General features: G+C 42.1%; 1 protein-coding gene across 1 annotated transcript; it reads right to left on the bottom strand.

The window, feature by feature from the left end:
* Positions 1–177: 177 nt before the first annotated feature.
* med21 (mediator complex subunit 21) lies at positions 178–13901 on the bottom strand. Its single transcript, XM_084909637.1, has 4 exons — positions 13806–13901; positions 12394–12508; positions 4642–4742; positions 178–2131 (listed from the first exon to the last, which is right to left on the bottom strand). The coding sequence occupies exons 1-4, from the start codon at positions 13887–13889 to the stop codon at positions 1952–1954; spliced, it is 480 nt and encodes a 159-aa protein (XP_084765763.1). The 5' UTR covers positions 13890–13901; the 3' UTR covers positions 178–1951.
* Between the last annotated feature and the right edge of the window lie 162 nt (positions 13902–14063).

The raw sequence follows: 14063 nt of genomic DNA, 5'->3' as shown, positions 1-14063 counted from the left end.
TGTTCTTCACACATAATTATGAAATACCGTATGAATGAGAGGGTATGTAAGGCCAATAAAAGGTCACATTGGTGATCAATACACAAGCATCAGGTTTCTAATTGTTGACTAAATGAAAAAGCTGCAGGATTTAGTTATACTGAAATGTTACTGCTATTCAAAATATAAGAACTAATCGAAACCACACGGATATTTTATTGGACAACGTTTATCTAGTGGCAATAAACCAGATAGAACGTAATAAAGTATGATAAGATAAAAGTCACACAGTCCACATTTATAACACTTTCTATTAAGGCACAATCTGAGACCTTTGCCATAGCAGTTTGAGATGATAACAGCTTGTCTGCCTACAAACCGTTTAAAAAGTGCTCATTGTTTAAACTAGAAACCGAAATGAATGTGTCCGCATTCCAACATTGTTACAGTAGAGCCCTTCAAAAAGGAACGGACTTGTTTCCTTAATAATCCCATCAGTGGTGCTTAGAAATGTCTTCACCCTATCTGGACTTTCATTTCCTTATAGATTGTCCTATAGACCTTTGGGATAAACAAAGAACATTAAAGGGAGAAGCTACACTAATCACATGTGAATGAAAACGCAGATAACAAAATTTGAGCACAAAGTTTTGTTGACCAAACCAGGGCAGGTGAAGATTTGCTGTCATAAATCTCCTCATTCGGGCGGGTTAAGTGCTTTTACTGTTAGGACCATGATGTCAACATGCAGACAGGCGGGTGGGTCCCACTAACACGTCTGGGTGTGGTGGCCAGCAGACAAGGCTGTTTTTATATTTCTCACATCAATGGGGCCCACTGAGCTGTGACACAGCACCTATATTTAGATTTGGGCTATAAAGTCTCTGGCCTGCAGCATGGGTTTCACAAAGTTCAGTCTGAAATGGATTCAGCCAATATGAAAGCATTTGTTTTGCAAAAATCAAGATTGCACTGCATGACTTGTGAAAATATTTTAGTTGCAAATGTAACAAAAGTGATTTTCGCTCTTTAGATTTTTTTTTAAATATCATGTATCAGACTGACTAGGAGTTAGAACAGAACACATGCATATACATAACTTTCCGTAATGTGAAATTTTCATGCCTTTTACTGAAACGTTTCAAACCGTTGATAGAACCAGATTATGGAGTTGGTTTTTTCCCCTCCTTTAAAAAATTTTTTCTTTCACTATTGTTTTTGTCAAAACACATTATGAAATATACAAGAGCCACAGCTTAGTTCCTCAAAGCTGTGTCCATCAGAATTTCCTTTAAAGGTCACATGAACTGAAATGTGGTCATTCTTTAATTGTAATCGTTTCCTGGTAAAGGCTCGCAGTACGTCATGTCAGTTTCTGCTAGTGTATCAGTTCCAATGAAAAAAATGAAACTGATGCAATGCCACAAACAAACTCCAACAATTAACATCACCCACATGCTTCGTGTACAAAACGCTTGTGGTAACAGTTTGCAAATTATATAAAAAAGGGATATTATTAACACTTGTGTGGCTGTCCACGGTTTATTTAAAAAAGAAAATACCTCAGAGATGAGCTATCAATATCTACAAAATCAGACATAAATATATAACATATAGTGTACATAAATCACAGAACACCTGTCAGATTGGTCTCCTCAGGCCCACAGAGAAGTTTTTTTTGTTTTTTAAAATAAAAATTTCAGGAAAGAAGATCCGTGTGCATGTAAAGACACCATCCTTCATCCTTCTTTAGCTGAGCTGCAGAAATGACGTTCCAAAAACAAACAAAAAACATAAAGATGACCTCATCCACACAGAACCGCTTCAGCATCTACATGTTTACACATTTGACATGTGAACACACACCATGTTTAGCAGTTTCAATGATGGCCTATTGTGGCTGAAGGCAAAGAAAAAAAAAATAGCTGAAAAGACTGAAAATTGTCCAGATTCATATTATGCATTCCTCGGGTCAGGATTCAGCCGGTGATGGCTGGCTGGGTGCCCCGTTGCGGGTGCGGAGCTGAGATTGGGCAATGTCAGCCAGTGCACTCTGGATCTTCTCCAGCAGCATATCGCCGCGGTAAACCACCTCTTCTAGCCGAGCTGCTGCCTCATGGTTCTCCTCCTCCAGCTGCCGCAGACTGGCCGCCTGATGAGAGGTCACAGACAGTCAGATTTAATGAATACAGCTTTGGTGTTTTTATTTTCCCTTTTGTGGAGCATCAAATAACTGATAACCACTGAGTGAAGGTTTCCTTTAATTGTATGCAGATCATGACTGTATAACTTGGGAGCATCAGATCTCACAATAACTGACTGAATAATAAAAGAATTCCCACCTGGTACACCCAATATCCCCACACAACGCAGGTGGTGTGTGTGAGCAACTTTTAAATAGTTGATGAGAATCACTTTGTACAAGTTCTGTTTCACGGTTCAAAAGCTGCCATCAGACTGTGACGAGATTCCATGCATGATTCGCAATGTGTGCAGAATGTCTCCTGAGACGTGGTCTTACAGCTGATCATTTCTAACAGCTTTGTATGACAGATGTCTTTTTACTTTATATTTAAAACCAGTATTGCCGGCCCTCAGAGAGCTACAGGGAAACCAGAACTTCTGGGCTGTGCAAGCCTCATTCACAAAATTCCACTGACATCTGACAGCACTAATATCTAAAAAATGCTGCCCTGTGGTCCGCATGAAGATAGAAGTATCCTTGCAAAAAGAACCAACACCACTGATTATACAATACTGCTCGGCTGTTTTTCAGAAAGATTGACGACTACTGCTCCGACTTATAAAAAGCTATTAATGACATGAGCTGCCTGTAAGGATGGCTTACTTTCTTATAACATTACCTAGAGATAAATATCATACTTGTTTGAGAAAGAGCAGCACCTACTTGGCTCAGAAAAGGCATTTGGAGCGTGTAATGACATTAAGCATGATTGGTCCATGCAGATTAAAAGCAATGAAAGTTTGTTTTTTGTTTCTTAAATACCTCATTTTCCAGCAATATATACAATTATTAGTCACATCATCAGAAAAAATGTGCATACTGCCAAGATCCATAAATCTTTTAGAGAAGTCATTTAACAACAATGCTGGTGATTTTCCTTTGGCTCAGACTAAAACTTCCTCTATGCAGGGAAACCCCCCCTTCCCTGTGTACTCAGAGTCTAAGTTTCCCAAACATTACCAATTTGGCAGTTTTAACTGGTTTAAGTGAGCTTTACCATTTACTTAATGGATGTTCCTCAAAATAATCATGTTATCGGCACACTCCAGCCGTGGTGTTTATCGTTCCTCTCTTGAGTGAAGGCCATAAAAAATTAAAAGAGATGTTTTTGCTTTTTGTCTACTGATAAAAGTCTCTGGAAACAGATCAAAAAGTTAGCAAGTTTTCCTTTGAATGACATTAGAGGTAGGGCTGCACGATTAATCGTTAGAAAATCGCGATCTCGATTCATACTTATGTGCGAACTCATTTCCAAATGACAACGATTAAAAAAAAAAAAAAAAAAAAGGACGACGATTGTACCGCATTTTGATCCGGGACGTAATCTGCATGACAACAAGCGCTCACTCTTCCTGCTCAACAAATGACAAGGGCGGAGCCTTATACCACGTGATACAGAAGCTGGCTGCTAAAATTGGCAGGGAAAAAACAACGGAGAGCACGTCAGGGATGACGAGAAAGTGACAGGAGAAAATCCGTCCCGGTCAACCACACAAACATCAATAACGGGAACCTTATACAGCGCTTCCCCATACCCGTCGAACTCCCGCAGGCACAAAGAAATTACGGAGGCTATCACTTATCACCTGACCAAAGATATGGCCCCCCATCAACACTGTGCAAAACGAGGGATTTAGGAAAATGATCAACACCCTAGACAAACGCTACACAGTGCCGTCCCGCAACTATTTTTCTATTGTTGCACTACCTGCTCTATACACGCAGCGTCGAGCAACGGTGGAGACGGAATTTCAAGCAGTACAACACTTTGCGGCAACGACAAAATGTGAGACATTTGTTGTTTTTATGTTTATTTATTGTTTTTATGTTCAGTCTCAACTGTTACAAAGTTGATGTGCAGTTAATAAGCGCAATAAATATTTATATTGGAAAAGAAAATCGTGAGAGAATCGTGATCTCAATTCTAAGCAAAAAAATCGTGATTCTCATTTTATGCAAAATCGTGCAGCCCTAATTAGCGGTACTTACCACTAATGTCATTCAAAGATATTTGTGTTACAAATGCTCACTGGCAGTACTGTGTATTGCACTCAGATATGCTTGCTGGGAAACATCCTATTCTCAATTTTCTGTTCTTTAATCTATTCTAGTCTAATCTAATAGCAGAAAGCAGTGCACAGGAAAGTGACACTTGATGTCATGTATCTTTCTATTTACGGGAGAGAGATCAACACAAGAATGACTGTTGTTGTCTTTAACATATTTCACTATAGACTATAAACAGTTTGCTTACACACAAAACACACTTCCCTCTGCTGACTGATAGCTAGACATACTAACAGTGCTCCTCTACTTGAATTTGTTTTGGGTTTTTTTATGTCCGGGAAAATAGAATTAATACATTGAAATATATATACACATGTGAAATAGTCGGTGATACTTATGAATGTGCTGACCTGCAGAGCTGCTGTGGACTCCTCACTGGGCAGCGAGTCTATGAGTACATCCACATCTTTGGCTGTTCGGGCTATAAGGGCTGCAAACAGCTGGGCATACTCTAAACAGAGATCAAGAAAAACAAAACACAGGTGAATCATCCTGCATACCATTAATATATCAGGGCTCGCAAAATCACTAGCCTGATGTCCCGGAGCTAGCGATATCTCCGGTCGGGCGACCAAAATCTATTTCAGCCCCGCCCGTCGGGCTATATGATAACCCAACGGGTGGGGCTGAGATAGATTTTGGTCGCCCGACCACAGATATCGCTAGCTCCGGGACGTCGGACTAGCGATTTTGCGAGCCCTGTATATATGTATACGTATGTATATATATATATACACAGACACACACACACACACACACACACATATATACATATATATATATTTTAGGGGTGCAACGATACACAAAATTCACGGTTCGGTTCGGTTCGATACTTTGGTGTCACGGTTCGATATTTTTTCGATACAAAAAAAAAAAATGTTCATGCCTTTTTAATTTGTCATTTATTAAAATTATAAATATATATTTTAACTCAAAAGTACAGTTTTTAAATTTAACCCTAACCCTAACCCTTGTGCGTGTTTTTTATTTTGACAGCGAATGCGCACCTTCGGACCACTTATGTGCACCCCTGGTTATATAGCTCATCATATCGCAGCCACAGAAATTATTTTGTCCATGAAACCATAAAGCTGCACTTTCTTTTTGCCTTATAGTCTGATTTGTCATAACTTTTCCGTTTTGTGGTAAGCTTTTCTTTGGCTGTCACTTCTTCACCCTGACCTGTCTTATTTGGCCCAGCAGAACTAAAATATATATCCTGCTGCTTTTACACACGCACTCACATAACGCTCAGCGATTCTCTGCACGATCAACCTCTCACATGTTTAAGCTTGCTGCGGGAGATTTAGCTAACGATTGATAAGACGATGTCAGAGGAATTGGTGCACAAATTATCGTCATTCACCAATCAGTACTGTCGCTCTCTATACACAGTTCGCGCGATTGCAAAGTGAAAGCAAAAAAAACAAGCGCAAATTCAAACGCGATTTAAATATGTCACATATTGACAGTGGCTCACCGATGCCAATGACATAATTACCCAGCTACATGCATGGGGCTAGACGGCCAACACGTTAACGAGCTAACTGCGCTAACACACTAGTTCCCACCCATGTAATTGAGCATTGCGTGGCACATCCAACATACTGTTTTACTTTAGTCCATGACGCGCTTACCTTCAGGGTCATACGTCACATGAAAACCAAAATAATTCCAAACGCCAGATCTGAATGAGGGTGGGGGAGGTTCAATTTGCCATGTTGCAAGGAGAGCTTAACTTCTGTCTCGCTAGCTTGCCCTGCGCTCTTCCTTCTGACGATGCTGTCTGTGTTGAGCGCTCAGTGGATCTGCGCTCGACAGTGCAGCCTAGGCGGAGTAGTCGAACGCAGATTCACTGAGCGCTCAACACAGACAGCGTTGTCAGAAGGAAAGTTGATAAAATAAATTACAAATTTTGTATTGTTCGATACATATGCGTACCGAACCGAAAGCACTGTATCGAACGGTTCAATATCGATACGAATATCGTTGCACCCCTAATATAAATAAATATCGTAGTGGTTAGACTACACGCCTTTGGAGCAGAGGATCGCAAATTCGATTCCTGCCTGGGGTGTCTGTATCCAGTAAGGGTCCTAAGGCTAGACCCCCTATGCTAAGCGAGCCTACCGCAGACATGAGCGAGATAGATAAATATGAAGGCATGCCGGCTCGGACGTCGCCCGGATCAACAAGGTCCGCGTCAGGTGTTGAGGAACCAGGGCACCCTGACGACAAGTGGGCTACTGGAACAAGAAGGCATCGGTGGGCAAGAGACGAAAACAGGGCGTTGTTGGAATGCTACTACACAAGTAACCCTGGCGGAAGGGGCTACATGAATAGGATGAGGGACCTATGGATTCTTCGATACCCAACATCCACAATGACGGCGAAACAACTAGTAGCTCAGTGTTCCAACATTCGAAAGAAGGGACTGCTATCACAGCTAGAGATTGACGAGGTACAACATAAATGCTACGGCAAGGAGGAGTCAGGACGCCAGGTCAGGGGGGAGATATCATCACCCCCACCCGAGATTGGGTACATAGCCCCAAGTGTGATAGGAGAAGGATCGTTGAGTGCGAGAGGAACTGACCTGAGAAATAGGATCATGGCCAAGCTTGAAACCTGGATCCCCCGTAGCCGGTTACCAAGATTACGTGAAGTACCCTCAGAAGGTCTGCTAGATGATGTTAATGCAGCACTACGGACGATACCTACAACCACGATTACCGACACTAACAAACTGATCTACAATACGGCAGCAGTGATCAGTGAGATGCTTGGCTACAAGTTGAACAGCCACAAGGGGCAGTACCCTCCATGGAGAAGGAGGCTAGAGAGCAAGATCAAAGCAGCACGGAGGGAGGTTAGCCAACTAACGGAGTTGCAGAAAGGTGCGGCAAAGAAGGTGCATAAGAAATACAGCAAACTGTCCATACCTGAGGCCTTGGAAACTGCCAAGCAAAGACTCACAGCCTTGGCCAGCCGCTTGAGGAGGTACACCAGAGAGATAGAAGGCAGGAGAATAAACCAGCTGTTCTCCACAGAACCAGCAAAGGTGTACTCTCAGTGGCAAGGGAACAATAAGAGAACAGCACCACCAAGGCTGGAGACGGAGCACTACTGGAAGAGCATATGGGAGAAGGACGCAACCCATAACGGCAATGCTCAGTGGCTAGTGGATCTGAGGGCAGACCATAGCGACCTCCCTGAACAGGGACCAGTAACCATCACAGTGGCAGATATCCAAGAAAGGGTCTCCAGTATGAAGAGTTGGACAGCACCAGGGCCCGACATGGTTCACGCCTACTGGCTGAAGAAGCTGACTGCACTCCACGAGCGTCTGGCAGCACAAATGAACCAGCTGCTAGTTAACGAGAGACACCCGGAATGGCTAACCGAAGGTCGAACGGTCCTGATCCCCAAGGACCCCAAGAAGGGACCGGTCCCATCCAACTACCGACCAATAACCTGCCTCAGTACTACATGGAAGCTCCTGTCAGGCATCATATCGGCTAAGATGATCAGGCACATGGGTCAATACATGAGTGGGGCACTGAAAGGGATTGGCAAGAATACCAGAGGTGCAAAACACCAGCTACTGGTAGACAGAACAGTCAGCCGAGACTGCAAGACCAGACTGACCAACCTGTGCACTGCCTGGATTGATTACAAGAAGGCCTATGACTCAATGTCCCACAGCTGGATCCTGGAATGCTTAAAATTGTACAAGATCAACAGGACCCTAAGAGCCTTCATCAGGAACTCAATGGGGATGTGGCGTACAACACTAGAGGCCAACTCCAAGCCCATAGCACAAGTCACCATCAAGTGCGGGATCTACCAAGGAGATGCTCTGTCCCCACTGCTGTTCTGCATAGGCCTGAACCCCCTCAGTGAGATCATTAACAAGACTGGCTACGGATACCGACTACGGAACGGAGCAGTTGTCAGCCACCTCCTGTACATGGATGACATCAAGCTGTATGCCAAGAGTGAACGAGACATCGATTCACTGATCCACACTACCAGGCTATACAGCAATGACATTGGAATGTCGTTCGGACTGGAGAAGTGTAGTCGAATGGTAACGAAGAGAGGAAAGGTAGTCGGAACTGAGGGGATTGAACTACCAGAAGGCAACATTGCAGACATAGAGGACAGTTACAAGTACCTGGGGATCCCGCAGGCGAATGGGAACCATGAAGAGGCCACTAGAAAGGCTGCAACCACCAAGTACCTGCAGAGGGTCAGGCAAGTCCTGAGGAGTCAGCTGAACGGTAAGAACAAGATCCGGGCCATCAACACCTACGCCCTGCCCGTGATCAGGTACCCTGCTGGGGTAATAGGCTGGCCAAAGGAGGAGATAGAAGCCACTGACATAAAGACAAGAAAGCTCCTTACCATGCATGGAGGGTTTCACCCCAAGTCCAGCACCCTGAGGCTGTACGCTAAGCGGAAGGAAGGGGGCCGGGGACTGGTGAGTGTCAGCACCACAGTCCAGGATGAGACAACGAACATCCAAGAATACATTGGGAAGATGGCCCCAACTGACCGAGTGCTCAGTGAATACCTCAGGCAGCAGAAACCCAAGAAAGAGGAGGGAGACGAGGAACCATCATGGAAGGACAGGGCCCTGCACGGTATGTACCACCGGCAGATAGAGGAGGTGGCTGACATCCAGAAATCCTACCAGTGGCTGGACAAAGCTGGACTGAAAGACAGCACAGAGGCACTAATCATGGCAGCACAAGAACAAGCTCTGAGTACAAGATCCATAGAGGCTGGGGTCTATCACACCAGGCAAGACCCCAGGTGCAGGCTGTGTAAAGATGCTCCAGAGACAATCCAGCACATAACAGCAGGGTGCAAGATGCTAGCAGGCAAGGCATACATGGAACGCCATAACCAAGTGGCCGGCATAGTGTACAGGAACATCTGTGCCGAGTAGAACCTGGAAGTCCCGAGGTCAAAATGGGAGATGCCCCCAAGGGTGGTGGAGAATGACCGAGCTAAGATCCTGTGGGACTTCCAGATACAGACGGACAAAATGGTGGTGGCTAACCAACCGGACATAGTGGTGGTAGACAAACAGAAGAAGACGGCCGTAGTGATCGATGTAGCGGTTCCCAATGACAGCAATATCAGGAAGAAGGAACACGAGAAGCTGGAGAAATACCAAGGGCTCAGAGAAGAGCTCGAGAGGATGTGGAGGGTGAAGGTGACGGTGGTCCCCGTGGTAATCGGAGCACTAGGTGCGGTGACTCCCAAGCTAGGCGAGTGGCTCCAGCAGATCCCGGGAACAACATCGGAGATCTCTGTCCAGAAGAGCGCAGTCCTAGGAACAGCTAAGATACTGCGCAGGGCCCTCAAGCTCCCAGGCCTCTGGTAGAGGACCCGAGCTTGAAGGATAAACCGCCCGCAGGGGCGAGATGGGTGTGTGGTTTTTTTTTTTTTTTTTTGTTTTTTAAAAAAAAAAAAAAAAATATATATATATATATATATATATATATAAAAAACAGAACACAATCACACACTCTACATGCTATTGAGCCACAGAAACTACCCCCCCCCCCTTTTTTATAAGACAAAAATCATTATGTACCATAATATTCAGAGTGAAAAGATAAAATGTCACTAAATATTGAGTAAAATGTAAAAAAGTGGTGAAACTAAATCATTTGAGTTGTAGAGAGACACTCATCATGAATGATATGTAGGTGTAGTGATGGAGACCCGGTGTTGTATGATCAGGGGTGAGTACTGTACAAAGCACCAATGTGGACATTTTCATTCCTGTTTCAGACAAATTTTTTCAAGCTAACAAGCTGTTCCACATTATGTAAGCCAGTCTGTACTGCATTTATGTCAGTTTGCATAAGATTTTGTCCGTGTAGCCTAGGGCTGCCACGATTAGTCGACTAGTCACGATTACGTCGACGACTAATTTAATAGTCGACGCGTCGTTTTAAGCTTTGTAAGATCCCAAAAGACGCGGGAATAAGTAGTAGGATTTAAGAGTGTAATAACAGACTGAAACAGAAGATGGCAGCACTGCATGTACAAGGATGCCAGCTGCCGATAAACCCCGAAGAAGAAGAAGCAGTGTCCGGTATCGTAGCTTAGTCCAAATTCAGGAACCGCATCCTACTGTGCCCCCATTTGTAGGCCGATTACGTTACAGCGACACGACGAAGACTGTCCGAATTCGAAGACTCCGACAAATGCGGCCGACAAATGCGCCCTTCATTTCCCCAGATTTGAAGGATGGGTCGGGTGTATACTTCGTGACCCAACCTATCCCAGAATTCATAGCGCGGCCCTGCTCAGCTTCCAACAATGGCGGCAGCTAGTTAGTGTTAATATTACTCTTATTATTCTTTCTGGGTCACAAAATAAACGTTTAACATATTTTCAGGCGAGAACGTAGCTGTGTAAACCTCAAATTTCTGCTCAGTTTATCAAGACACCACATATTTTTAAAAGCGCTCCGACGTTTTCGGAGACATCTGTTACCCACCAGCTCGATAGCTAGCCGGGGTTCAAGGCTCACTAGAGCCGGTGAGAACACCGGACTCCCGGCAAATCGTTTTCAAATCCACCGCCGTCTTTCGCTACTCAGGTTAAACACGATATACAAGTCACTTAGATAACTTAAAAATGTTATTGTTTGGCTTTTGTCAGTGTTTTATTTGTTCCTGAGTAAATCGGTTTGGCTGCAATTAAAGTTATAGTTTTTACACAGCTGAATAAACGTCAAGCAGATAACTGATTATCAGAAGTGTGAGATCCTCGAGAATATACTCCGGTGTCCTGTTATATTTTAGATAGCAAGGAGCAGACAGCTGAGTTTATTAAACTTCACCAAAATAATCTGCAAATTTCATTAAAATGTAATAAACTATCATCTTGTCTTTATTTTTAGTTAGCACATACCTTTAACACTTAAAGCTGTAAGCTAATGATAGTTATATAAGAGCAGATGCATGCTGGTGCAATAAGCTGTAAGTTTTACGTCCAATGGATGCATGATCTGATTAGTCAACTAATCGCAAAAATAATCGGTGACTAGTCGACTATCAAAATAATCGTTTGTGGCAGCCCTAGTGTAGCCTGATGATTCTGGGTATGCAACCTCTACAGACATGCTTGTGTGCAGTGCACCAAGAGATCAACAGCACATGTAGCACTGGCTGACAGTGATAATACTAGAAACTAATTTGCTGAAGAGTTCACTTTAACAGGAAAGGGAGTAACAGAGGAGTTCACCACAAAGAGGAAACAGTGGCAAAAAATAATCAACAATTAAAAAAAGCAGCATGAGAAACACAGACAGTGGATACGTAGACAATTTTCAATACCGTGTTTCATTTCACTGCAAAGAAGTTATTTTTATATTATGACATATCTTTTCTGTATCAGGGTCGAAGTTGAAGGAGAAACTGAACAAATGCAAACAAGTCTAGCTCACAGACTGTTCCGCATAATTGTTATACTGCCCTCTGGTGACAGCACACAGCTATAACATGTACCAACACACAGCTATACTGGGCTGGAAATCACCAGACACCCTTTGATACCACATTTTTACAATATATTACTGTCATTTTCAACATTATGTGATATGCTAAATATTGCAATAACATATACTACAATTTATGTCCTAAAAGTTGAACTTTATCAGTATCTGTTTTATTCAATGAGATAAAGTAATCTCACTGCAAAATGAGATTGTCAGGCATCCCCCATCACTGTTATTAAAACCTGCCATAAATGTTACTATAAAATAAGAGTCATTCTGACTGATATCAGTCTGAGGTTCAATAGGTCAAGTTGGCAATTACATGCAATCTGTTTCTGATTGCATGGGCAACAAACACATGTTGTCCATAGGGAAGTTGTACAGTGACCTCTGGTGGAGAAGCTATGCAACGTCATTGATGAGTGTTTCTCTCATCTCCTCTTGAATTTTTATTTTTTTTATATTTAGCAGCTTTTAAAAAGCAGATATCAATAGAGAGGCAAATAACTAATATCAACTGATATAAATTGATATAAAAACTATGGTTAAAATTAATGTCATAGTAAAAAACACAAACCTTCTGTTGGGTTTGCTGGCTGATCCTTGTTGATAGCTGTCTGGATGTTACTGAAAGATGCAGGAGGTGCACACTGTTGCAGGACGCCGATAGCATTACAAAACTGATCAGCAAGCTGGACACACAAAACAAAACCAGTAATAGGTTACGCTGTCATTTAAACAAGACAATAGCTGCTGATGATAACATAAACTTCAGGCAAAAGAAATTTAAAGACGTTTCTTTTACCAGTTTTATCAAGGTATGTTTTTTTTATTATAAAATATAGGTTTTTAGTTTACCAGTGTCAACCATAAGGAGGCCAGAATCCAATTTTACCCACTGTGAAAATGTGAAGGCGTGCTTAAGTTTTGGACTTTTAAATGTATTTTCATAAGTTTTACAGCTTCTCCTGAAGATAAAACGTCCACCAAATAATTAAATGAGAGAAAGTTCTTTTTTTTTTTTAAACCATCTACTATAGAAATCTATGCTTTTTACAATGGGGTCACATTACAAAATATATTATTACAGGACAGTCTACACAACAAGCCAAAAGAACGTTTTCTGTTATTTTGCACATTTATTTCCTACAATTTAAGCCCAACGAGTCACACTGACAAACTTTTCTTTATTGTGCAGAAAAACTAAGAAGGACTGTTAAAACCAGCATATTTTTCTTATATTACAATGTCTCAGGGATTAAATGTACAGTTAAAGTTCTGACTGTGAGTGACAGAAAGGGGAATTTCACTGATCGGCCCAAAGTGTGTTGTATGACATCCCTGGTCTAGAACCACCCTTAAATTATTATTATTATTATTATTATTATTATTATTATTATTATGTTTGTTTGTTTGTTTTGGAAAATGGCAAATAGTTGCAGCGGGAGTTGAAAATAGTTGAAACGGGAGAAAATACGTGGAAATGCAGTATGTAAGGCAAAAAGAGACTTTGCAATATTCTAACAAGCTGGTACAACATGAAGGATCAAAATCTGACCTACTTTTCTCCATTCGTAATTCCTATAAGTTCAACATCTGTTCAAGACCACTGAAAAAAATAAGAAAATTTGGTCCCTTGCAAGCCAAATATAAAGAAATTACCTTTGCACAGTATTGTAGTAACACTGTTTTCTTTCCAAATATATTTATTTTGTATCATTTTGTTCAATGAAGCTACTCAAAACGACGTTTTAACACTGTAACACTTCATTGTTTAAAATAACTTAGCTGGTTTGGTCGTTTAGTAACACAGGCCTTTCGCTATAATTGCTATAATGGTTAGCTACCCCGTGTTGTTGACACGTTACTAAACTACTCGGGCCACTGGTTTGCGTTAGCTACCAACTCTAAACGACATAACGATGCATTTTATATTTTTAACACCTCCTTCTACCAAAGAATGTTTAAAATATTCAACATTTGCCTTACCGAATTGACTGCGTCTTGAAGTTGTGTTAGCCGGTCCGCCATATTGTCTGTTTCTGACGTAACTGTCGCGAGAACATAAAACATCTCGCGGTATATTCGGTATTTTGGGAACCTTGGTTGGCATAGGTTGGGTGACTTACTTTTATCATCTCACAACTGGGTTCACAGCAAACTTGAAACGCGTTAAAATCGATATTTTCATATCAGCAGAGATTATCTTCTATTTTAACGAGGAACGGATCTTTATTAGAGCCTGTT

This window comes from Perissodus microlepis, chromosome 17 (assembly GCF_051167445.1).
Source record: "Perissodus microlepis isolate ML-2025 ecotype Zambia chromosome 17, ASM5116744v1, whole genome shotgun sequence".
Taxonomy (NCBI): Eukaryota; Metazoa; Chordata; class Actinopteri; order Cichliformes; family Cichlidae; genus Perissodus; species Perissodus microlepis.
This window is presented reverse-complemented; position numbering and strand designations above follow the sequence as displayed.